At 52.4% G+C, this 24,171-nt stretch overlaps 1 protein-coding gene across 1 annotated transcript in view; it reads right to left on the bottom strand.

The window, feature by feature from the left end:
* PRDM15 (PR/SET domain 15) overlaps nt 1–22,784 on the bottom strand; it is a 59,640-nt gene extending 36,856 nt beyond the window's left edge. The window contains exons 1-5 of the mRNA XM_081234458.1: nt 22,741–22,784; nt 7,681–7,726; nt 6,839–6,932; nt 5,216–5,369; nt 2,757–3,009 (exon numbers count right to left, since the gene is read on the bottom strand). Of these exons, the coding sequence (XP_081090584.1) occupies nt 2,757–3,009; nt 5,216–5,369; nt 6,839–6,932; nt 7,681–7,717 (538 nt within the window). The 5' untranslated portion in view covers nt 7,718–7,726; nt 22,741–22,784. The remainder of the gene's footprint in view (nt 1–2,756; nt 3,010–5,215; nt 5,370–6,838; nt 6,933–7,680; nt 7,727–22,740) is intronic.
* Between the last annotated feature and the right edge of the window lie 1,387 nt (nt 22,785–24,171).

Below are 24,171 nucleotides of genomic sequence, written 5' to 3'. Positions count from 1 at the left end.
ACCTGTCAGATCTGGATAATCAGAATCACGCAGAAAACCAGCTTTCCACGGGTCTCTAGGCCTCCCTTCACAGGTCTTATCTGCTCCCGTTACTGAGAAGGGGGCACTCAGTAACCCAGTACTCCCAACGCACGGTTTCCGACGGGTGGGGCGTTCAAAACATACACCTGAGACTGCCCTGGGCCCTGGGCACCTGGATGGGTGGGGCTGGAGCAGGGTTCCAGAAGCCTCTCTGTGCCAGGAGGGGACGTCAGGGGAGGGGGGAGGGGCTTGGGGAAGGGACTGGGCAGGAGGCCAGGGTGGTAGGAGACAACACGGGGGTCCTAGGGCGGCTGCCACGTCCCTAGGTGCAGCAACGGTACTGGCGCCAGCAGCACTGCCAGGGCCAAGCGGTCACTCAGCAGGGGGCTCTCCCAGGAAGAAAAGAAACAAGGAACGCAACTAACCAACTAGGTAACAGCAGTCAGTAACCTTCATCACATTGCCAAGAAATATGTGCTTGTCATTTGTCCCAAAACAGAAAGTGAAAAAAATCATAAAAGTTATTTGTAAAATTTTAGAGTACCTAAGTTACTTATTTAGTTCCCCAATTCAGAAGCTAGTTTAGAGTGACCACACTGCTTGCCTGGTCATTAACAGCGCCCTACATTCTCAGAAGCCCAGAGGAGGGGCCACAGCTACCCTAGTGTCCCGCTTGAGAACGGTTAGAATGGAATCAGGAGGCAGGTATTGGACAACATGGTCCTGGGCTAATTTCATGAAGATCTATGCTCTCAAACGCAGCCCCAGATTAAAGAGCCCTCTGGAGGCAAAAAGCCAACAACAACTGGAGCTCTGATAAGGGGAGGTGACCTCTGTGTTGACTTTGACCTTGAGAGCCATGAGGGGCATGCATGCCACCTCCAGGACACAACTGACAAGGTCAGACTCTACAAGCCAAACTCTGACGTGCAGTCTGGGCTGGTCCCGGGACACGCACGGGGTAAGGAATCCACGACACGATAAAACCAGGTCAGGAAGATCCTGGTGACCCTGGACAGCACCCGGGGAGTTGGCCTCACCTCGGTGCTTGAAAATGACTCCTGACCCAGTGGAGTGCCACTGCAGGTGCCTCCCAGGGGCAGGGGCAGGGTCAGGTACCCGGTTTTAGCAAATCCTAGGGGCTAGAGCAGTCTGGTGAAAAACCTAGGGTCTCTCCAAATTCTTTCTGCCCCCTTTACTATCAAAATAAAGAAAGGCCCATCAAGCCCAGTCTCCCTCTGCAAATATCCCTGTGAAGATGCAAACCCTCTACTGCCACCAGACCCCGCGTGCAGCCATCTGTCACTCCCGGACCACCCCCCAGAGGCTCCACGGGCCACCATCACCCAGCCAGCCTGCAGGGACTGAAGAGGGGTCCTGGAAGTTCACGTCTGCCTGGAGCCTTTGGGTAGGGTCTTTGCAGAGGTAACCCAGATAAGATGGGCCAGACTGGTTGAGGGTGGTCCTAAATCCAGTGACTGGTGTCCTCATAAGGAGAGAACCCAGAGACACAGGGAGAGACCCAGGCAGGGATGGGGCGATGCAGCTACAATCCAGGATCGCCAAGGGCTGTCGGCAACACCAGAGCTGGGAAATACGGATCCTGGACTTCAGGCTTCCAGACTGTGAGACAACACATTTCCTTTGTTTTAGCCCCGGTGTGTGGTGCTTTGTCTGGGATGCCTCACGGATCCCTCCCTCCCCCTCTCACAGCCACGTGAGCCCACCGGAAGCAGCTCCCAAACCTCCGCCACGATGCACACGTGGGACAGACCAGAACCTCCCAAACCTGTACAGAGCTGTCTGTACCCCAGGTGCTCATAATAAGAGAGATCATCTCCTTGTCACAACCCTGTTGTTCGGGGGTCGGAAGGAAAGCCAGGATCAGCTTCTCCCCCACAGGAAGTAATCTTCGTGGCAGCAACAAGCATGTCTGCCCCGGGCAGTGCCAGGTGGAGCCGTATGAAAGCCCTGCTCTGCCAGGTCACAGTGCCACGTGTGAGCCACTTCACGTGGTCCCTCAAGGTCAGGTGGAGAGGATGAACACCCCAAGGACCCACGGCGTGGGTAGAAAAGATTTAAGTTCATCGGCCCCCTTCACGAGGTGATACCCCCGACCCCAGGTCAGCAGGACATGCATTCTGATTTGCTTTTCCAAAAGGATGTGGGTGAATCACACGTGACTCCACTAGGTCTTTCTTTGACGACACATGCTACACAGGCACACACATGCGTATGCACACACGCATGCACACGCACACCCCGACCTCGAGGAAGAGGCTGCTGGAAGGTGGCTATAGCACCAGCACTGGAACCAGAATCCGGGTTCAAACCCTGATTCCTTCACTCTCTGCACTGTGATTCAGGGAAGGTTCCTTAACCTCTCTGTGCTCCGTTCCCTCTGCCCAAACCCAGGGGCCACAACCTGACCCCCAGGGACTAAGTGGGTGAGTGATGCGTGTGAAGCCGCAGAGCTGGGGGCAGAGCTGCCCGCCAGCAAGCGCCTGGCTTGGGGCGAGCTCTTCTAATGGCTTCTCAGCCCGGATATTCAACAAGCAGACCTACAGACCCACCCCGTGGTGTCAGGACCGAGCCCTTGGTGCTCCCCACGCCCGCCGGCCCTCCCAGCCCGACTCTTCTCACTAACACCGGGCTGCTGCATGCGGCCAAGGGGCCGTGGGTCCCCACGGGGCGGCAGGACGGCGGACGCGCTGGGGACAGGGGCCCCCACGTACCGTGGAGCCCAGGGCAGGCCTGCCTCAGCATGGGCTTGTCCATCCTCTTGGCGTAGAAGGCCGCGTACCACACGCGCAGCTCGGTGCCCGGGGGGATGTCACGCGAGGTGGTGAAGTACACGTCGCTGCCGTGCTGGAAGGCCGTCAGGTTCTGGTGCCCGGGCTCCGCCGCCGGCCGCACCAGCATCATCCAGTTGCAGTCGTCCTCGTTGGAGGTGTCGAAGCACACAGGGTGCCCGTCCTTCTGGAATACCTGGGGGTGAGCGCGTCCCGCCGAGGGGCCGGGGCGGGGGCTGGTTATCCACCGGTGTGCGTCAGCACGTGTGTGTGTGTGTGTGTGTGTGTGTGTGTGTGTGTGTGTGTGTGAGAAGGGGGGCTGCTGAGTGACCAGTCTGGACGGCACCACATCAGAGGCCAAACCGTGCTCCATACAAACCTATTTAGGCATTTACAGTGGTCGGGGGTCAGAGGTAGACCCCTGAACAGGTCAGGCTGATCACAAGCAAAAGGGAAGCAGGAGACACAGCAAAAGGTCAGGTGTCCCTGGGAGACCCTAGTCCTCTGCATGGCTCAGGTGGGAACTGCCACGCCTAATTTCCACCTGTGGTCCAGGTGGGCACCCGGATGCGTACATTCTGCTGCACGGGGAAACCTGAGTCCTGCTCCTAGGCCAGGAGTTATCAGGAGACCTGAGTTCTATGCGTGGCCCGGCTGGGAACTGGGACATCTGAGGTCTACTTGTGGTCCAGGTGTAGAACCTGGACACTCAAGTTCTAATCAGTGTTCAAGTGGGCAAGAAGGTGCTTCTTGAGTTCTACTCCCGGCCCAGGTGTCATCAGGACACCTCAGTTCTAGGCATGGCACAGGTGGGAATCAGGACACCTGAGTTCTACTCCAGTTCCAGACGTCATCGGGACACCTGAACTCTATACCTGGCCCAGACGTCATCGGGACGTCTGAGTTCTACACATGGCCCAGGTGGGCATCAGGACACCCAAGATCTTATCCCGGCTCTGTTGCAAGTATGGTCAGTGACTTTAGCAAAGTTCCTCGATCTTTATAAGCTGCGCCCTCATCTGCAAAGCAGCACCAGTGTTTTATGGATTAAATGCAGGCAGGGACCAGGGGGAGAAGCCTGAATATTTTGAAGTTCAAAGTAACCACATGGAATAGGGGGTTCCTGTCCGCCATTTTCTGATGCAATCATTGCTTCCTCGTTGTAGGAAGAAATCGCCCCCCTCTCCTGGGCTTTTCCTGTAGGGGCTCCCCGCTGCTAAGAGCTAGAGGCCCTCTTTGAGGACGGAGCCCTCGGAAGCAAGGGGAGAGGGCAGAGGGGTCCACCAGGGGCCTAACGACCCTGAGCCGGTGTGGGAACTGCGCCCTTGCCCTCCCTCCATGGGCGTAAAGCTGCCCCCAGCACCCAGGTAACCAACGCTGAGCCTGTGCTGGAAACAACTCAATATGAGACACAGACCTTCAGAATCCGAGTCGCTGAAAGAAACCAAAACAGGCACAAAGGACTTTTTCAAAGGGGCCTCGGCCGACCCCGGGCCCACAGCGATCACGTGCGTCAGCCCCAGGTCTCTGTACCTCACTCCTTCCCGTAAAATAACGCTTCTTTCTTTTCTTTCTTTGTAAACAAATCAAGTGCCTTTCCTTTCGCTCTGCTGTGCTGAAATCTGCCTTGTAAACTCAGTTCTCCAAGGACTGGCGAAACTCCGCGGTCACCTAGATCATCTCTGCCCTGAAACACGTGGGTCTCCGCTGAGGGTCTCCAGGAAAGCTCACCTCTCGGGGTAGCCACCGCCCGACCAGCACCCGTTCCTCTCTGCTTATTTCACAGGTGTTTTTGAAGGCGGGCTGAGGCTGGGCGCGTACTGGGTGCGGGGACAGAGCCGTGACTGACACCCACGTCCCTCGCCTCACAGCGCCTCCGTGGGTCTCGCTTTAAGTGATCCAAGCCCTCCCACCGATTTCCTTCCATTTTGTTTTTCTCAGTGTCATATAAAAGCTGTCATTTTCCAGCCTGATGTGCTTTTCAGAGCTGCCAAATTTTGCACTGGCCTCTCATCAAGGCCCCGACAAGACACCTTCCTTTCGAAAGAGGCTTGCAAAGTATCCTACGCTCTGCACCGGTGTGAAAATACTAATGCACCCCTGCAAAAATCCACAGAAAGCCCCCCTCCTAAAGCCTGCGCTGGGGGTCTACTCTTGCATATGTTTTAAACAGAATCTCTTTAATGTCTTGCAAACTACTAACTTAACTCTGATGCTCCTGTGATATAAAAACAAACTAAAAAAAAATCTGAACACTGTCTTGGAAATTCACCAGAACTATAATACCTAGAGCTGTTTCCAAGACATTTATGAATCACTGGTGCTCAGCAGGCGTCGCCCCGTCTGCACGAGGAGGGTCACAAAGCAGGGGTTCTGCCTCCCCCACTGACCCCAGCTTTTACCTTCAATGGAAACGCAGACTCCTTCTCCCATTTGGCGACTCTCCTCGACTCAAAGGGGCCAAACTGCGTGCGCTTGACGAGCTGGGTCACAGCAAACACCCCCTCGGCTCCATCTTCCAGGCGTCTGATCTCCAGGTTGGAGGGAAGGGACGACCTAGAAATAGAACAAAGCAAGAGACTCTCGGCCCCGGGCATCCACTGACCGAGATGCCACCCACACCAGGGGACGAGAGGGTTAGGATGACGGAAAAGGTCGCTCTCACTGGCCCCCAGAGTAGGCGACAGACGGGCGTTGACTCGAGGATGCGTTTAAAATCCCCGCCCAGGAGACAGAGTTGATGCGTGTGTGTGCGTGCGCACACACACACACACACACACACACATCCTAAGTGTGGGCTTCAATCGGCCAACAGAGAGAGGAGGACCACAGAGAGACCACAAAGAGGGGCCACGTGTAAAGCACCACGGGGAAGACAAGAAGTGCCACCGCATTCCAAAGACCAGAAAAGCATTTCCAGCCAGGCTGCACTGGGCTGGTTTCATCGGGGATGTGGCCTTTCTAAGTAAACTCGGAGAACATCAAGGATGGGGCACGCGTGCCAGCGGGAAGGCATGTGGGCTGGGACCCTGCGTGAGCCAAGGCCAGGGCCAGCCTGGCCCACGTCGGGAGTGGGGCGGACCCCCAGGGCGCCTGGAGCACACACCCCTCACAGGAGCGAGCAGGGGGGCTGAGACGAGGAAACTGTCACAGAGGGACCGATGGCTCCCACGGGAACTTTGTGGGCAACAGGCAACCACTGAAGGTTTTTGGAAGAGAGCTCATCAGATCTGTACCTCAGGCGAAATTAGTCATCTCTCTGCTTTGTGCAGGGAAGTCCCAGTAAGACAAGGAAATAAAGAGGCTGGGAAAACCAGTTGGGCGGCTTCTAGGAACAGCATTGATTAGATGACAATTTTAGTGCCACTACATGCCAGGCCCTAAATCAGGTGTAAGGATCACAGCAACTTTCCAAGGGGTGGTTATTCTCTCCACTTTACAGATGAGGCAACTGAGGTGCAGACGGGAGCACGTCTCGTCCGGGTTCAAACAGCTACTACACGGTAGGTGGGGCTGTGCCCCTCCCCCCCCCCAGGGAAACGTGCACTGGAAGAGCTACGGAGCCCCCTGGCCGGATCTAGGTGCTTGTCCAGAAGCTGCCACAGCTTTGCCTGGCTGCCCGCATCCCTGCCCCTTGCCCACGGTGGGCGCTTGTTAGACAGCAGGCCTGGGCTCGGACCACAGGGGAGACTGAACAAGCTCGGCCGTGGCCGCTCAACGCATAAACCGACCCAGCCCATCAGCTGAACCAGGAACTAGATAAAAGACATTGACCCTGAAGTGTCTGCAACAAGCCTCGGCTCATCCTGGCGGCAGAAGACTGAGCTCACGGTGGGACGGAGATTTCTGACGGCCTCAGACGTGAGGACAGCCCTTCTCACCGAAGCCTCTCCCATTTCTTCTTTTGCTGCCCGCCCCCCCCCTTTTCGTAGACACCCAGGCCACCAGGCTCTTGCAGCAGGTGACATGCCGAAAACCCTGTCTGACAGGCAGGATGATAAAAGCAGCTCAAGGTGGTCACTCACCGTGCCCTGCTTAACACAAAGGAGTCTTTGACCATGACCACCGGGCCCAGCTCGGGACATTCAGAGTCGTGGTACTGGCTGCAGTCTTCACACCCTGCAAACAAACATCCCAGCGTCAGAGGGGGCGTTGAGCGGGGAGGGAGATGCCCACAGAGCATCGCGCGGCCTGGGAGTAAGCGACAGTGCTCCCCATAAATGCAAAAAGAGTACAACGCAGGACGTGCGCCCCCAGGAGAAAACCCTGCTCCACGGCACGCTGCAAAGTAGGCCAAGTCACCTCTATGGGGACAGAGGACGGGGGGGTCCCCAGGGAATGAGTGTAAATGAAAATTCACCAACTTAACCTGTTTATCATAAATCTAACATGTTGTAAACCTCTTTCTAAAACCTGGGGTTACTTATCTGAGTCAACTGCCACCCCTGCTGAGCGCCCTTTGCCAGGAGTTCTCAGAAAGATGATCCTTTTAAAACTGTACCGGGCAACATATTTCTTGTGTAATAAACTGTGGTTCTTTTTTTTTTTTTTGCGGTACGTGGGCCTCTCACTGTTGTGGCCTCTCCCGTTGCGGAGCACAGGCTCCGGACGCGCAGGCTCAGCGGTCGTGGCTCACGGGCCCAGCCACTCCATGGCATGTGGGATCTTCCCGGGCTGGGGCACGAACCCGCGTCCCCTGCATCGGCAGGCGGACTCTCAACCACTGCGCCACCAGGGAAGCCCAATAAGTCGTGGTTCTTAAAACAAGTAAGACCACGTCTAAAGGAGAGAGCTCTTCTCTACTATAAAAACCAAGCGTGGACGTGGCTTTGCCTTCCGTGGTGAGGATGGGCCACGGGCCACTTACAGATGAACATGATCTCCTCATTCCCATCTTCAGCCATCGCCACCACCTGTCAGGACAGAGCGCTGCGTTAGTGATCAGCTTTTGGGCAAAGGCATTTCTTAAATTGAAGTATAGTTGATTAACAGTGTTGTGTTAATTTCTGCCGTACAGCAAAGTGATTCAGTTTCATTCTTTTTCAGATTCTTTTCCATTGGCGTTTTTATTTTGTTTGTTTTTTTTTGCGGTACCCGGGCCTCTCACTGTTGTGGCCTCTCCCGTTGCGGAGCACAGGCTCCGGATGCGCAGGCCCAGCGGCCATGGCTCACGGGCCCAGCCGCTCCGTGGCATGCGGGATCCTCCCGGACCGGGGCACGAACCCACATCCCCCGCATCGGCAGGCGGACTCTCAACCACCGCGCCACCAGGGAGGCCCTCCATTGGCGTTTTTAAAGACAGTCCCTGCTAATGGCCCTCTCGAGCCTGTGTAGGGACTGACTTTGTGCTTTTTAAGAATTTTTTTGTTTTATTTTATTGGTCCTGCCACGTGGCTTGCGGGATCTTAGTTCCCCGACCAGAGATTGAACCCGGGCCCCTGGCAGTGGAAGCGTGGAGTCCTAATTGCCGGACCGCCAGGGAAGTCCCTGACTTGGCGCTTTAAAGGCAACAGGCAGCAGGGTCCCCTTTATCGTGGGTTCGGGTGGGGGCCTTGAAATGTTTTCTAACCTAGAATGATGCTGCTTTATAATAAACCATTGATGTGAATGGCTCTGAATTAGGACGTCTTCGTGAACTCAGGCTTTCATCTTTCATATCAGCCACCCATTTCCAGTTGTAAAATAAATATACCACTATTTTTAAAAAGCCAGTTTTCACACTGCCACTTCTATTTTTTCCTCCCTCACGGGACTGTGACATCCTCCGGGGCAAAATCACATCACGCGCGACCTCCATTTTTTTCCACCTGCTAACCTGTGTGTGACACCAAATTTCTCTCGAGGGGGGACTAAGCACCGCCTGACATCATGGAGGAGAGCCCGCCTGCCCTCCACAAAACCTTTATCACAACTGGTCACTTCTACCTCCTAGTCAACCTTGAGGTTCACCTCCAAAGCGGGCAGCTGCGCTCAGGCCCCCTGTATATTCGTGGGCGATCTGGATGTGTTCAGATGGGGACTCAGGTTCCTGATCTACAAAACGGAACTTAAAATGCCCACCTCATGTAGTTCTGGGGGGAGCATAAAGTGAGATACACCCCGTATGTGCCACTCAATAATCGTTCCTCTTCCCTCCCACCCCTCCATCCCCAATTAAGCTAACTCAACACATCCTTCCTGCATCCCACTCCTGGCCAAGCCCGAGTGTATCACGAGGTACCTTTCTGGGGAAGTACACAGGACGGCGCTCCACGAATGCCGATTCCACACGCCCTCTGCCCCATTTCCATCCCGGGAGCTTTTGAAGAATGAAGAGCAGACAAATGCGAAGTCCAAAGGAAAACGGATTTGCTGAACACATGATTAGTTGAAAGGTCCACCACAGAAGAGTGAATGAGTTATAAGGAAACAAGGCAGAGAGATGGAGTTTCCAATTTGCCCCTAAAATGCCAGGGATCAACAACCAGGGTATATTTTTTCTCCAAACACAGCACAGTTTTTTCTGTTCCTGGGGACACCCCTTTACATTACAAGATGCCGCATGTGGCCTCAGCACGTTTAACTTGGTGTTTCCTGGTGGATGGGCTCCACGGGTGGGGTCAGGGGCCAGTCTGGAACAGGGGCAACGGCTGGTCATGGAGCGAAAGGAGAAGAGGGACAAAGAGGCAGAGGAAACACATGAAAACCCGCTTTCATGAGCTGCTGAGGTGCCCCCAGGAGCTTGAGAACCGTCCACCCATCAGCAGGAACCCACTCTACCCAGCAACACCAGCTCACGGTCAAGGAAGTTCTGCAAGAACAGTGGGCTCTTAAGGGAGCCCTCAGACTGCCTACAAAGCTGGCAGCATTGGAGGGTGCGGACAAAGAGGACTGTTCCAGCCTTCCTCGTGGCCCAGTGTGGCCACCTCCCCTGTGCCTGCCTCTGATCTGGCCTCTCAAGGCTTCCATGTCTTGGCTACTGTAAATAGTGCTGCTGTGAACACTGGGGTGCATGTATCTTTTCAAATTAGAGTTTTCTCCGGATATATGTCCAGGGGCGGGATTGTTGGGTTGTATGGTAGCTCTATTTTTAGTTTTTTAAGGAAGCTCCATACTGTTCTCCATAGTGGCTGTATCAATTTACATTCCTACCAACAGTGCAAGAGTGTTCCCCTTTCTCCACACCCTCTCCAGCAACTGTTATTTGTAGACTTTTTAATCATGGCCATTCTGACTGGTGTGAGATAATACCTCATTGTAGTTTTGATTTGCATTTCTCTAATAATTAGCGATGTTGAGCATCCTTTCATGTGCCTGTTGGCCATCTGTATGTCTTCTTTGGAGAAATGTCTATTTAAGTCTTCTGCCCATTTTTGGATTGGGTTGTTTGTTTTTTTGTTATCGACTTGTATGAGCTGTTTGTGTATTTCGGAAATCAAGTCACATTGTTTGCAAATATTTTCTCCCATTTCATTGGTTGTCTTTTCGTTTTGTTTATGGTTTCCTTTGCTGTGCAAAAGCTTATGAGTTTGATTGGGTCCCATCTTTTTATTTTTGCTTTTATTTCTACTGCCTTGGGGGACTAAAAAAACATTGCTATGGTTTCTGTCAGAGAATGTTTTGCCTATGTTCTCTTCTAGGAGTCTTATGGTGTCATGTCTTATATTTAAGTCTTTAAGCCATTCTGAGTTTATTTTTGTGAATGATGTGAGGGTGTGTTCTAACTTCATTGATTTACATGTGGCTGCCCAGCCTTCCCAACATCACCGGCTGAAGACACTGTCTTTTCTCCATTGTATATTCTTGCCTCTTTTGTTGAGATTAATTGACTATAGGTGTATAGGTTTATTTCTGGGCTCTCTATTCTGTTCCATTGATCCATACGTCTGTTTTTGTGCCAATACCATGATGTTTTGATTACTGTAGCTTTGTAGTATTGTCTGAAGTCTGAGAGTTATGCCTCCAGCTTTGTTCTTTTTCCTCTGGATTGCTTTGGTAATTCTGCATCTTTTATGGTTCCATATAAATTTTATGATTATTTGTTCTAGCTCTGTGAAAAATGTCACAGACAATTTGATAGGGACAATTAATCTGTAGATTGCTTTGGGTAGTATGGCCATTTTAACAATATTAATTCTTCTAATCCAAGAGCGTGAGATATCTTTCCATTTCTTTAAATAATCTTTAATTTCCTTCATCAATGTTTTATAGTTCTCAGCATATGTCTTTCACCTCCCTGATCAGGTTTATTCCTACATATTTTTTGGGGGGGGGGTGAATGCGATTTTAAAAGAGATTGTTCATTTTTTACTTTCCCTTTCTAATATTTCACTGTTAGTGTGAAGAAATGCAACAGATTTCTGTTTGTTAATCTTGTATCCTGCTACTTTGATGAATTCGTTTATCAGTTCTAGTAGTTTTTGTGTGGCACCTTTAGGGTCTTCTATATAGTATCATGTCATTTGCATATAATGACAATTTTACCTCTTCCCTTCCAGTCTGGATATCTTTTATTTCTTTTTCTTGTCTGAGTGCTATGGCTAGGACTTCCAATACTATGTTGAACAGAAGTGGTGAGAGTGGGCACCCTTGTCTTGTTCCAGATTTTAGCAGGAAGTCTTTCAGCTTTTCACTGTTGAGTATTATGTTGGTTATGGGTTTGTCATAAATAACTTTTATAAAGGAGCCTCTTGAAGTCTGTGTTGTGCTGGCAAAATCCCTCTGGTGTGCAGAATGCTCCTTTGCAGAAGGGAAGTCCAGTTTCCAGACTTCTCCAGCATGTAAGAAATCTCAGACCAAGGGATTGTAAATAGTACTGTTGTAGGGAAAATGACAAAAAAATATTCAAAGTGTGAGAGTCAGCCATTTTAACCACTGATCCTGAGGAAACTTACTTATACCAGTGGTTCTCAGTGTGGTCCCTGGACCATCAAACAGTAGCACCAGCAGCACCTGGGAATTTCTCAGAAATGTGAATTCTTGGGCCCCTCCCCAGACCTGCTGGGCTGGGGCCCTGCACTCTGCGTATTTGCAAACCTCCAGGTTATTCTGATGCAGCTCAAGTCTGAGAACTGCTGCTTAACCCTCAATCTTTTTGACACTTACATGATTACTACTGCAAAAAGCAAACAAACTAACCACAACAGTGATCACTGGGGGACCACAGTAATCATGTCAGGAAACCAGATTTGTCATGAGGGTCAGTTAGGCTTAGACCAGGAGTATCTGTGTGTAACTTGGTGGGAAGTGGGGAGCAAGGGGAGATCTGGGGCAGATGTTCTCTGTGACACCTGAGATTTACTCGGCAGCCCCCATGATTACAACTGTTAAAAACAATTCTGAAAAAGAAGACTAAAGTGAGAGACATCAGTTTACCTGGTTCAAGCTTAATTATAAAGGACAGTAATAAGGACTTTGCTATTGGTAGAGGGATAGACACACAGATCAATGGAAATGGAGAACAGACTCACAGAAATATGCTCAACTGATTCTGGACAAAGGGGAAAAGCAGCTCAGTGGAGGAAGGATGGTCTTTTCAACAAACGGTGCTGGGGCAACTGGACATGCAGAGGCAGAAAAAACAGAAAAAAGAACTGTGACCTCACATCTCACACAAAGATTAATTCATAATGGATCAGAGACTTAAAACATAAAACAGTAAATATTTTTTTAGAAAAACAGGAGAAAATCTTTGAGATCTACAACTAGCCAGTTTTTAGACTTGTCACCAAAAGCATAGTTTATTAAAGGAAAATTGATAAATGGGACTTTACCAAAATTTAACATTTTTGCTCTACAGAAGATGCTGTTAAGAGGATGAACAGACAATGTAAAGACCGGAGACATTTTTGCAAACTACATAGCCATATGCAGAATATGCAAAGAACTCTCAAAACCCAACAGTAAAAATGCAAACAAGCCAATTAGAAAATGGGCAAAAGACATGAATAGACATTTCATCAACAAAATCACTGGAATGGCAAATAAGCACATGAAAAGATGTGCAACATCATTAGCTGCCATGGAAACGCAAGTAGAAACCACAAGGACACCACTACACACCTTTCAGAATGGCAGGATGCCGGTGGGGATGAGGAGACTGGGACATCTGTGTTCGCTGGTAGGAGTGGAAATCCATTTGACAGTTTCTGATAAAACCAACATGGCCTATGACCCAGCAATGGCATTGGTGGGCGGTTATCCCAGAGAAATGGAAACTTACATCCACAAAAAACCTGTACACGACTACTGAGGGTAGCTTTATTCCTAACAGCTCAAACTGGAAACAACCCAGAGTCCCTCACGGGGTGACTGGTTAAACAACCTAATCTGTGGTCCATCCACAGCCTGGAATACTAATCAGCAACTAAAAACATGAAACTACTGACACACACACAACCGATCTTGATGAATCTCCAGAATGCTGCTGGGTGAAAAACGCCAATCCTCAAAGGTTACATGCCATATGATCCCATTCACATAACACTCTTGAAATGACAAACTTATTGAGAAGGGGACTAGAGCACTGGTTGGTGGGGGTAAAGGAGGGAGAGGGGTGGGAGGAAAGAGGGGGAGGCTGTAAGGGGGCCCCAGAGCGCTCCCTGCGGGGCTGGAACATTCTGTATCTGGACTGCATCAGGGTGACCATCCCTGCTGCCCCCCGGTACTGGAGTTGTGCAAGATGGTACCACTGGGGGAAACTGGATGAAGGATACACGGATCTCTCTGTGTTCCTTCTTATAACCACCCGGGAACCTACAGTAATCTCATCAACATCAGTGAAATCAAATCACTGTAGTTCAAAAGCAACTTCCAGCACAATGCGTGGGAATGGTCTGGATCCTGGTGGAGATACAGCACATAGGACATTTTTTTTTTTTTTTCGCGGTATGTGGGCCTCTCACAGTTGTGGCCTCTCCTGTTGCGGAGCACAGGCTCTGGACAGGCAGGGTCAGCGGCCATGGCTCACAGGCCCAGCCGCTCCGCGGCATGTGGGATCCTCCTGGACCAGGGCATGAACCCGTGTCCCCTGCATCGGCAGGCGGACTCTCAACCACTGCGCCACCAGGGAAGCCCCGCACATATGACTTTTATCGGACAACTGGGTATCTGAATACCAACTGGATATCTGAGCAGATTTTGACCATATCAAGGAACCAGTATTAAATGTTTTAGGTGGGTAACAGTATTGTGGTTATTTTTAGAGCCCTTCTCCTGTAGAGACACAGACTGAAATATTTACAAACGCAATGATGTGACCAGGGTTTGCCTCGAGGTCCTACCGGTGGGGAGTCCTGGACGGGGTGGAGGGGGCAGTCAGACCTGGGCGACAGCAGCTGAGCTGGTGATGGGCAGGTGCGGCCGGCTGTTGCCTGCCTGTCCACTGTTTTGGGTGTTCATACTAAAGCTATTTGTCAATGGTGACGACACCCTCTTCCCAGGTCCTCCCAGGACTCCTGACTCGGAGTCCTGCCCCCAAAGCTGGCCTTGAACGCATGCCAAGTCCACTCAACAACTTTTTCTTCACCTCACGTGACCTCTGGGTCACGCCGGATGTGGCCGACTGCCCTCCCCTCCTCCACAGCCACTCCTCCCCCAACCAGCGGCACTGAGCTGCTCGCTCCTGGTGCTCCGCCCCCCTGGGGAATCCTCCTCCGCCACCGGATCGTTGTCTTGACCCCCGTGGGCTCAGCACCACTGGCCCCTTCTCATCCCTCCTCGTGCTGGACCCTCTTCCCAGGCAGTCACACCGGCTTCTGTGGCTGCTGCTAATACCACGTGGATGCTGGTGACTCTACTCAGGGTCCCACACGTACACCCAGCTCCCCGGCCGCACCTCCGCCTGGAAGCCAGCAGCAGCTCAACACACCAAAAACAAACTCCGGGCCACTCCCGGTTCCCTGCCTGGTGCTCCGAGGGCCACAGGAGGCCGAGTCTGGCTCTCAGGCAGGTGGTCAGGGACCAGGTCCCCTCCTACGGCTGCGAACGTTCATCACCCAGAACTTGGATGCAGGCAGACACCCCGCTGCCACCCTCAGCTCAGACGGCCCAGAAACCTCATGGGACTGTTGTCAGTTTCACACAGATTTTCTATAAAAACACAGTGCAGTTCTACAGATCACCTGCCACTGGTCAAACACCACCTGGAGAGGAAAGAGAGGGTAAGACGAGCCTCCCTCGCGTCCCAGCACAGACCAGCTCGATCCAGATTCCCCGGGAAACAGGTCCTGGAAGGGGAACCATACACCAAACTTGGGACCGAACACTCTTCACAACAACGATCGCTCAGATTCCAGGTCCTCAAAGTGCCTCCTGTAGGTGGTCGGACAGTGTTCCTCCTTCCGAGACAGGCTTGTTTCACTCAGCATCACGTCCTCAAGGGTCATCTACGTTGGCCTGTGTGTCGGAATGGCCCTCCTATTAAAGGCTAAATAATACCCCATCGTTATTCACCTGTCGATAGACACTTGGGTCGCTTCCATGTTGTAACTACTGGGAATGAAGCCGCTACGAACGAGGGGCAAATACCTCTTCGGGTCTCTGCCTTCGACTCTTTTGGGTCTATACGCAGAAGTGGACTTACTGGATCATACAGTAATTATACATTTAATTTTTGAGGAACCACCATACTGCTTTCCATGGCAGCTGCACCATCTTCCATTCCCTCCACACCCTCGCCAACGCTTATTATTTTCTGGGTTTTTTGACAGTAGCTGTCCTAGTGCATGCAAGGTGAAAAGGAATTTTTTTTTTCGCCTCGCCGCGTGGCATGTGGGATCTTAGTTCCCCAACCAGGGATTGAACCCTGCAGTGCCCCCTGCAGTGGAAGCAAAGAGTCTTAACCACTGGACCACCCGGGAAGTCCCGATAAGGATTATTTTTAAATGTGATCTGCAGAAGCTGGGGTTTAGAAAAAACAATCAGTTTTGAAACACTGGAAAATGAAAACTTCACAATTTTAAAAGACACGTAGCTTAAAATAACTCAAAGAAAAAGGCGTTTTCAAGAAGGTTGTTGATATAAGTATGAAACGAAGGTTATCGCTTGTTTGTAAATCTGGCTGGGCCTTCCCAGGCCGTCCCTGGCCTGCCTATGTGATGGAGGGGGACGGATAAAGTACAGAGGTGAGGAAGGTTGAGGTCCTGCATGTTTGCTATTGGCCCAGATGACTTAGCAGTCCCTCCTTGTCAGTGACCAAAGCAGTGGTCTCAACAGAAATATAAGGTAAGCCACACATGGGATACTTTCTAGGTCTTTAGTTTTGAAATAATTACAGGAAGTTTCAAAAATAGCACAGGGAGGTCCCCTGAACCCTTCAGTTTTCTCCAAGGGTTATATCTTACGTAACTATGCATATCACATACATAGTTTGAGAGCGTAACTGCAGCACACTCTCAAAACCAGGATATTGACCTTGGCACTGTGCGTGTGCATGTAATTCTATGTCTTCTCATCACAGGTGTAGGCTCATGGGACCACCTCCACAATCCAGATTCAGGAATGTTCTATCACTGAAAAGACCTCACTCATGTGCCCCTTTATAGCCACACCCTGTCCCCTGACCATCCCTAACCCCTAGCAACCACTAATCTGTTCTCTAATTCTACAAATTTTATCATTTCAAGAGTGTCACATAAATGGAACCACACAGTATGTGGCCTTTTGAGATTGGCTTGTTTTCTTCACTCAGCATAATGTCCCTGGGTTGTTACATGTATCAGTAGTTCATCCCTTTGACTGCTTCTCACTCCATGATGTGAGTTTAACCACTCACTTACGGAAGGAGCCTTGGTTTTGTCCCCATTTTTTGCTATTACAAATAAAGTTGCTATGAACAATTGTGCACAGGTATTTTTGGACATAAATTGACATTTCTCTGGGATAAATGCCCAAGAGTGTAATTACTGGGTCCTGTGTTAGGTGGATGTTTAGTTTTTAAAGAAACTGCCCCACTGCCAACGTCTGAAAGATCCAGTTTCTTGGCGTCCTTGGCAGCATTTGGTGTCACCGTGTTTTATTTTACCCATTCTCACACGTGTGCAGTGGTATCTCGTTGTGGTTTTAATTTGCATTTCCCTCATGGCAAATGACATTGCGCACCTTTTCCTGTGCTTATGTGCCATTTGTAAATCCTCTTCGGTAAATGTCTCTTCGTGTCTTTTGCTCATTTTCCAGTTGGCCCCTTCCTGTCCCACTGCCCTTCAGGTCTGACACTGGCTGCGTGGGCCTTCCTCCCACTGTCACCTGGGATTCGTTTGTCCTCTTGGGTGTGGAGCTCTTGTTTCCTGAGCCCTCGTTGCTTCCGTTTTCTTGGTTTATTCCTTTGATCTGGGGAGCACATTTTCCAGTAGTTTCCTTAGAATGGTATCCGGGAGGTAAATCTCGTGAGAGGACTTGCCTGTCTGCAAATGTCTTACTCCAATCTCACGGGCCAGCTGCTTTGCCTGGTCCACGGTGGTTTTCCTGCGGAAGGTTGAAAGTGAGACTCCATCGTCCTCAGCTTCCAATGCTCCAGCTGAGGAGTCTGATGACTTTCCAGCAGGCAAACCCTCTGTATGGGACTCCCTCCCCCCAGATCTCTTAGTCTGTTTTAGCTCCAGGGCCCTGAAGTCTCACGGTCCGCCTTGGTGCTGAGCTCGGGCTGGCCCTTTCAGCCTGGCTCTCCTGTCCTGCAGTCTCAGATTTTCCCGTGTTATTTCTTTTATAATTTCTTCTGTTTCCTCTTTCTGAACCTTTTAGTTTCATCCAAGATGACATCTGTTTTTCTGATTTTCACATCTGGTTCTTTAGGAGGGATTTCTGAGCAAAGGGGGCAAGAGAGGTTTGCATTCTGCCGTCTCAGAAATGGAAACTGAGCTAGCATTGGCCTTCTCAGGCTGATGAGAGCTCTAACGGGCGATCATCTTTTGCTTAACAAAAAAAAAAAAAAAAAAAAAAAGAGAGAGGGGAATGTGAGGCCTGATTCTTACTTAATAGGCCTTGTGAGACAGACAAGATATTTTAAAACTAGGCACCCTGGGAGCTTTGGTGGTGAAAAGATCCTCACACGTTCTCAGCATAAGGGCGAGAGCACAGTGGAAAGAGAAACCACAGAGAACAAAGTCCAGAGAAGTCAGACGTGTGGGACCAAGGGGCCCAGAGGGATGGGGCGGAGGGGGCGGGTGGCATGGAAGCAATGGATCAATGAACAGAATTGAAGCGGCTTGGTCAGAACAGATTTTGTCAACCTCTTGACTCATATGGCACCAAACTGCACTTCTGTTTTTGGTCACAATAAAAGGCAAACTTACTGTAACTAATTAGCATATATATTCTTAAGCTTACAAAAAGCCAAAGGCCTTGAGTTACAAAACGCTGGGAACCCTCCTTCCCCAAGACAGACTCTCTGTCCAGCAGGTAGGGTCCCATCCCCCCGACAGCGAGCAGCGGGTGACAGTTCTGGTACATCATCCCCTGCAGGCCCGACACACGAATCATGATCCAGGGACACTCGAATTATAACATTTGCCTCTGGCCTCATCATGGTGGAGGGCCATTTACTGAGGGTTTTCTGATGGTACCTGCGATACTTCAGCGCTTAAGCTGGAGAAGGAGATGGTGCTCAACACTGAAAACAAGTCAAACAGAGCCCTAACATGCAGCACCTCTCAGGTAAAGAAAGCCGTCATCTCTGGGAAGCCCATGCTTCAATTTTCTGTAAGTTTGCAGAAACATGAGCCCACAGGCTCTGGGAGACTCCAGCGGAGCATCCAGAGTTGGGCTTCCTCAGATGCTATTAGGATGAGAGGCTTCAACTGGGCCCCCACTGTGACCCTGAGCTGTCCCCTGCCCCGTGACAGCGAAAGGTTCCTCACCACCCCAAACCATCCATGACCAGCCTCCCAGCTTCCCCGACCTCTTCCTCTTGTTTCCTCCTCCAGAAACTCCCTCCACCTGCCAAACTCCTACCTAACCTTTAAAACCTAATCCAAAGGGCCCCTCCTCTCCAAAGCCCTCTTGGCCACACCTGTCACTCACCACACAGGCACACTGGCAGCCACGTCTCCCCGGGAGGCCCCACCCCACCTGCACCTCCCTTATTACACACCTGTCTCTGCTGCAGAGTTACACCCTGGATTATTCACACCAGCCTTCAACAGAGCTCACTCGTGAAAACAAAAAAGTTTTAACTGTGGCTCTAATGCCGCACTTCTGTCTCCTTTCATTGCAAAAATCCTGGGAAGGACTCCGGCGGCTTCTCTCTTGAATGGGAAGAACCGCCCTCACGGCTCCCCCAAAGCCCTCCACTGTGGACTGCATCCCCTTCATCCCCTAGGCAGCATTCAAGCCCTCCCCCTGGAAACCCTTTCCTGCGAGGTCTCCTGGTCTTTCCATCCCAACCGCTGCTCCTCCCGAGGTCCCTCTGTGCTCCCATCTCGAGCCACCACAGTGGGGCAGCCTGGGGCAGCCCAGGCCGGCTCTTGGGTCCTTTCTCCATCCGGACCCAGCATTTACCCGCCATCACCTCCCATGCCCGAGTCCACCCAGGCCCCTGAGCCCACCTGACACATGGTTCCATGAGCGACCTCTTTGCCAACAGTCCCACAAAAGTGTTTTACAAAATGCTATTTCCTGCCCTTCAGCTGACAGTGTACGCTGCTCAGCCTTACTTTAAACAGCTGCAAGGGACGTAATCTCCAGCATATTATGAATATTAACTTCTTGAAATAAAACTGCGATGTGGCTCTTCTAAACACATCTATTGGAATCGAAACACCACAGCGTGATACCCACTGCCATCCGGTCACAAGGCGTGTGGACAAGCTCCTCTTCATCTGTCAGGAGGCTCACGGCACTCCTGTCTTTACCATCGTCTGTTTCCATCACCACAGATGTTAAACCCAATGTGTTATGTTTGTGCTTGAAATGACTATTGATCACCTTTTATGCATATAGATCAAATTAGTCTTGATTTCCTATGACCATGAGTTTGTGCTAATTTCTCCCGGACTATGCTATCGTTCCAATAACTGGGACACCACTGATCAAAATGGAAATACTGCCCACACTGTAGGTGTAAACAGTCACCTAGCACAGAAGCTGGGTTTAATGAGATAAATAGGACTTTTCCGCCAATGCAGTCACGTATCATGGAATTCGATTCAACTCTGTTCCTACCCTTCGTTTTTACAGATGTGAGTGCAGGAAACCCTGCTCCCACAGACAAGTAGTTGGGACGGAAGAGCTTTGTTATAGTCGCCACTTAGCAACGACCACCTGCCGAGGTCTCCCATGCACCGTGAGAGCCACATATTTGTGAGCTGACCACGGCCCACACCAAGACTGGGGCTGGGGGTCGCCATTTTCTGGACGGTGGGAGGGACCCTTCCTTAGGAAGGGAGCACTTAAGGAAGGTGATGACCAGGACCATGGGCCCTGGGCAAGGGTTTCTGCCACCCGAGGGGCAGTTTGAAGATGCTGCTGGTCTACCAGGTCCCGATTCCCTGACCACCCCTCAACCTGCACACCTGTCACCTGCACCTCAGTGAATGGCACCTCCTGCCACCCCCTGTACATTCCCCACTCAAACCAGCAGCGAGGCCTGCTTCGCTCTAGAAATACCCTTTGTCCTGTCACCTCATTTCCCCTCTGCCCCCACCCTGTTTCTAGGGGAACCTTGTTGGGCAGCCACGGGGTCCTCTCTAAAAAGACACAGATCCTTTGGACCCCTGCCCCAAACCCCAGTGGTGTCCGCTTGGCTCTCAGGGTAAACTCTGAGTAGAGTACAGCCTGTGCCACCCTCCTGTGCTGCCCCAACTCGGCCACACAAAGCTCGCTGCCACCCCAGGGCCTTTGCACTTGCCACGTCTGGCTGTGACACCCTCACCCCAGATCTCCACTGAGGGCCTCGCAGCACTGGTTTCCATTGGAATGTCACCTTCTCAGACAGACCTTCCTGGTCCCCACTGCCCAAGTGTGCCTACCCCTGCCCATCCCCCGCCTCCACCTGTCACCCTTCCTGCCTTCTTCTACATGCTCTAACCACTGTCCACCTCCCTCCCTCCAGAGCAGGGCCTTCTCTCTCGCCCTCTGCAGCGCCCGGCACATGACAGCTGCTGGGTGGACGGCCAATGAACACGCGCACGCGTGAACCACGTGAGATGAAAGACAGGTATTGTCATACATCACAACTGGGGAAAGGAGGCTGAGAAAGCATTTGAGTCCTTGCCCACAATCTCAGCCTCTCAAATCACATGTGCAAGAAGCAGCTGCCTTCAATCTCCCTTAAATCTGCAAAATGGGAGAAGTGTTTTTCCCCTGGCCTTCTACACAGACGATATCAAAAGAATGATATATGAGAGGTATATCCCAAGCTAACGGAGTTCTTTCTCAAATACAATTGTTCCCAGAAAAGCTATTAGCCTTGTAATTGGGGGTGATTTTTAAATTTATTTATTGGTCTTCTGGAAAAAATAACCATTCCTTCTGCTTGCAAAATCGAACATATTGTATTCTCTGTTGGCAGCTTTTTTGCAAAAATATGAATCAAAGATATAGGAGAAAAAAACTTCATACAGGATAAATCTTACTATCTTTCCCTTTCAAAATTCAAACTATAGTCCTATTTCTTAACCATTCACCATAAGGCAGTGATGTCAAGGAAATCCAGAGAAGCAGAGTGGAGCCATGAAAATGCGGAAAACGTGAAAATGTCCAGGTTTGAAACAAAATACGGTGGTGTTTTGTGTGTACTGGGAGGGGGAGGCTAACTTACAAAAACAAAGTGTCTACATCATTACACTCTCCAGGGAGAGTTCTCACTGTTGCCTTTGAATATCTGTCACAAAACCACTTGCTCATTTACTTTTCGTCCTTAAAAATACGTCCAGGAACCAAGCTGGGTTTCTCCAAATTTATCTGGTGAGTCCAGATTCTATGAGAGTGACTTAAGCAAACATGGTTTTTGTGGGTTGGCCGCTTAAATATGTACACGGGTCCACGTGTCTCTGATCACACACTTGTTTCTACCATTTTAATCTACCCTTGGTGGGGCAGGGGGGCAATTTCTGAGCTTTTGTGGAAAAAAAAAGAAATCTCATCTACTACCTTAAGAGCTGAATAGAGATTAACACGTAACAACTATAGCTATCAGCACGGTGGATATTTCCATAATGCGTTTTCAATTGTCTTCTCAAAGCTGACCTTCATCGGGAATACCCGTCCCCTCGCCAGAGGCCACATGGCCGGCTGGTCCACCTGTCCGCGCCAGGGCGGGGCCAGCGCGCCGTTTTCCAGCACAGCCACCCACCCCGAGGGCGGGCACATGTCACCTGTCCACGGATTTCACTACCTTTCCTGTGCCACCCAAGGGTTTACACAAACAGGATGCAGGGTGCTCGGGGCGGGGCGGCGGCGGGGGGAGGCTGGGCAGACCCGTCGCCCGAATCCTGGGGTCTGCCTTGCTAACCGCAGGAGCTGGGGGTCCAGGGACCCTCCCTATTCGCCCCCGCGGGCTGGGCCCAGGACGGGAGAGAGTGACATCACGAGGCACCGTCGGCGACGAGGGCGCCCGGGGGCGGGACCGCGGGCCGGGGGCCGGGGGCGGAGGACCCCCAGCGCCGCGCCAACGGGCGAGCGCGGCCCCGGCCCCGCGCCCCGAGCGGGCGGGCCGCGGGGAGCGGGCGGCGGGGCCCGCGGCGGGGCCGGCGGCGGGCGGGCTGGCGGCGCGCAGGGCGATCCCGGAGCGGCTCCGGGAAATCCAGCCGGGTTTTGACTCCGATCGCCCACGGTGCCCGCAGCCGGCGAATGTAACAAAGAACAGGCGGCATGGCGGCTGGACCGGGGCGGGCGGCGGGCCGGGCGGGGCCGGGGGCGGCGGGCCGGGCGGGGGCGCGCGGGGGCGGCGGGCCGGGCAGGGCCGGGGCGGCGCGTGCGGGGGCGGGCGGCGGGCGCGGGGCCCGGGCTTTACCTGCCTTTGGAATGTGCAGAGCGGGATCGGATCCGGACTCCGGGTTGCGATCCGCTCCGGAAACTACGCAGCACCGGAAGCCGGGGGGCGGTGGCGGGGTATTGTGGGAGTTGTAGTTCTCCCGCGGCGCGGGCGGCGTGGACGCGAGAGTGTGGGAACGGACGGCCTGGACGGGAGAGCTGGGGATGGGCGGTGTGGCCGCGGAGCGGGCGGCCTGGCTTGGGGAGCAGGCGAGCGGGCAGCGTGGACGGGAGAGCCTGGGAGTGGGCGGCGTGGACGGGGAGGCGGAGGAGCGGGCGGTGTGGACGGGAAGCAGGCGGCGTGAACGCGGAGCGGACGGCCTGGGCGCGGAGGCGGGCAGTGTGGACGGGGGCCGGTGGAGCGGGCGGCATGGACCAGCGAGCAGCAGGGCCGCGGGTCGTGTGGACGGAGGAGAAGGTGGCACAGACCAGTGGAGCGGGAGCGGCTGCGGTGGACGCGGCAGCGGGGTTGCGGACCGCGTGGACGAGGGGGAGCCGGAGCGGTGTAGACAGGACTGTGGCAGGGCTTGGGCGGCGTGCACAGGGCAGCGGCGAGGCGTGGACGGGGCGCGCGGTGAGCGAGTGGCGTGGATCCGGATCGGCGGGGAGAAGCGGGGCGGCTTCCGGCTGCCCTCTCCCCGAGACTGGAGGGAGCGTCAGACGGCCACGCGCGACCCCTTACCCGGTGGCGCAGCCGGGTCCCGCCACCCCCGGCAGCTTTGCGCTGGCAGCTCGCGCAGGCCCCCTACCCACACCCAGTACCTTTCTTCTGATGGCTCCGTCGAGCCTGAATTCCCTGGAGGGGGCTGGGAGGGTTAGGTGAGAGCGGGGTCGAACTTTTCTTTAAAACAGTTCTAAGATTTGCTGCCCAAGCATAATGATTTCTGAATCTAGCCCATAGACTGCTGCCATTCTTGGTCATCTTCCTGTCCACTCGGTGAACGCTTGGAAGCCCTTGCGCTGCCCGCCATGAATCAGAGCAGCTCGCTGGTGAGCGGAGACGGGGCATTTCAATCCAGGCCCAGTGAATCCCCGAAGTCCCCGCTGTAACCACTACCCCACACTGCTCTGTGCAAAGTTTGCACACGGACCCAGGCTGCGAAATTGAGGCCAGACAGCTCCCTGGCACTGAGTGTTTCTGCCCCTCCCTCCACCCCAAGCTTGGGGGCTGGTGTGGCCTCCTGACCCCCACCAGTCACAAAGTATTAGAAATAGAAGGGACCAGAGGGATGGCTTATCTAGTCCTGGCCTCTCATATTCAGAGATGTAAGCTGTCTTGTTCATTTCTGCCTGGCAAAAACCTTCGTTAACAAAGTCAAAGAGAGGGGACGAACTGAGGGAAATGATTTGAAACTGATACTAGAAAGGGCTCGTTCCCCTCATATATGTAAAGCTCTTAAGAACCATTAAG

This window comes from Mesoplodon bidens, assembly GCF_964165515.1.
Source record: "Mesoplodon bidens genome assembly, chromosome: 5".
NCBI classification, from domain to species: domain Eukaryota; kingdom Metazoa; phylum Chordata; class Mammalia; order Artiodactyla; family Ziphiidae; genus Mesoplodon; species Mesoplodon bidens.
The sequence above is the reverse complement of the archived record's forward strand: the minus strand, read 5'-3'. Positions and strand labels throughout refer to the sequence as shown.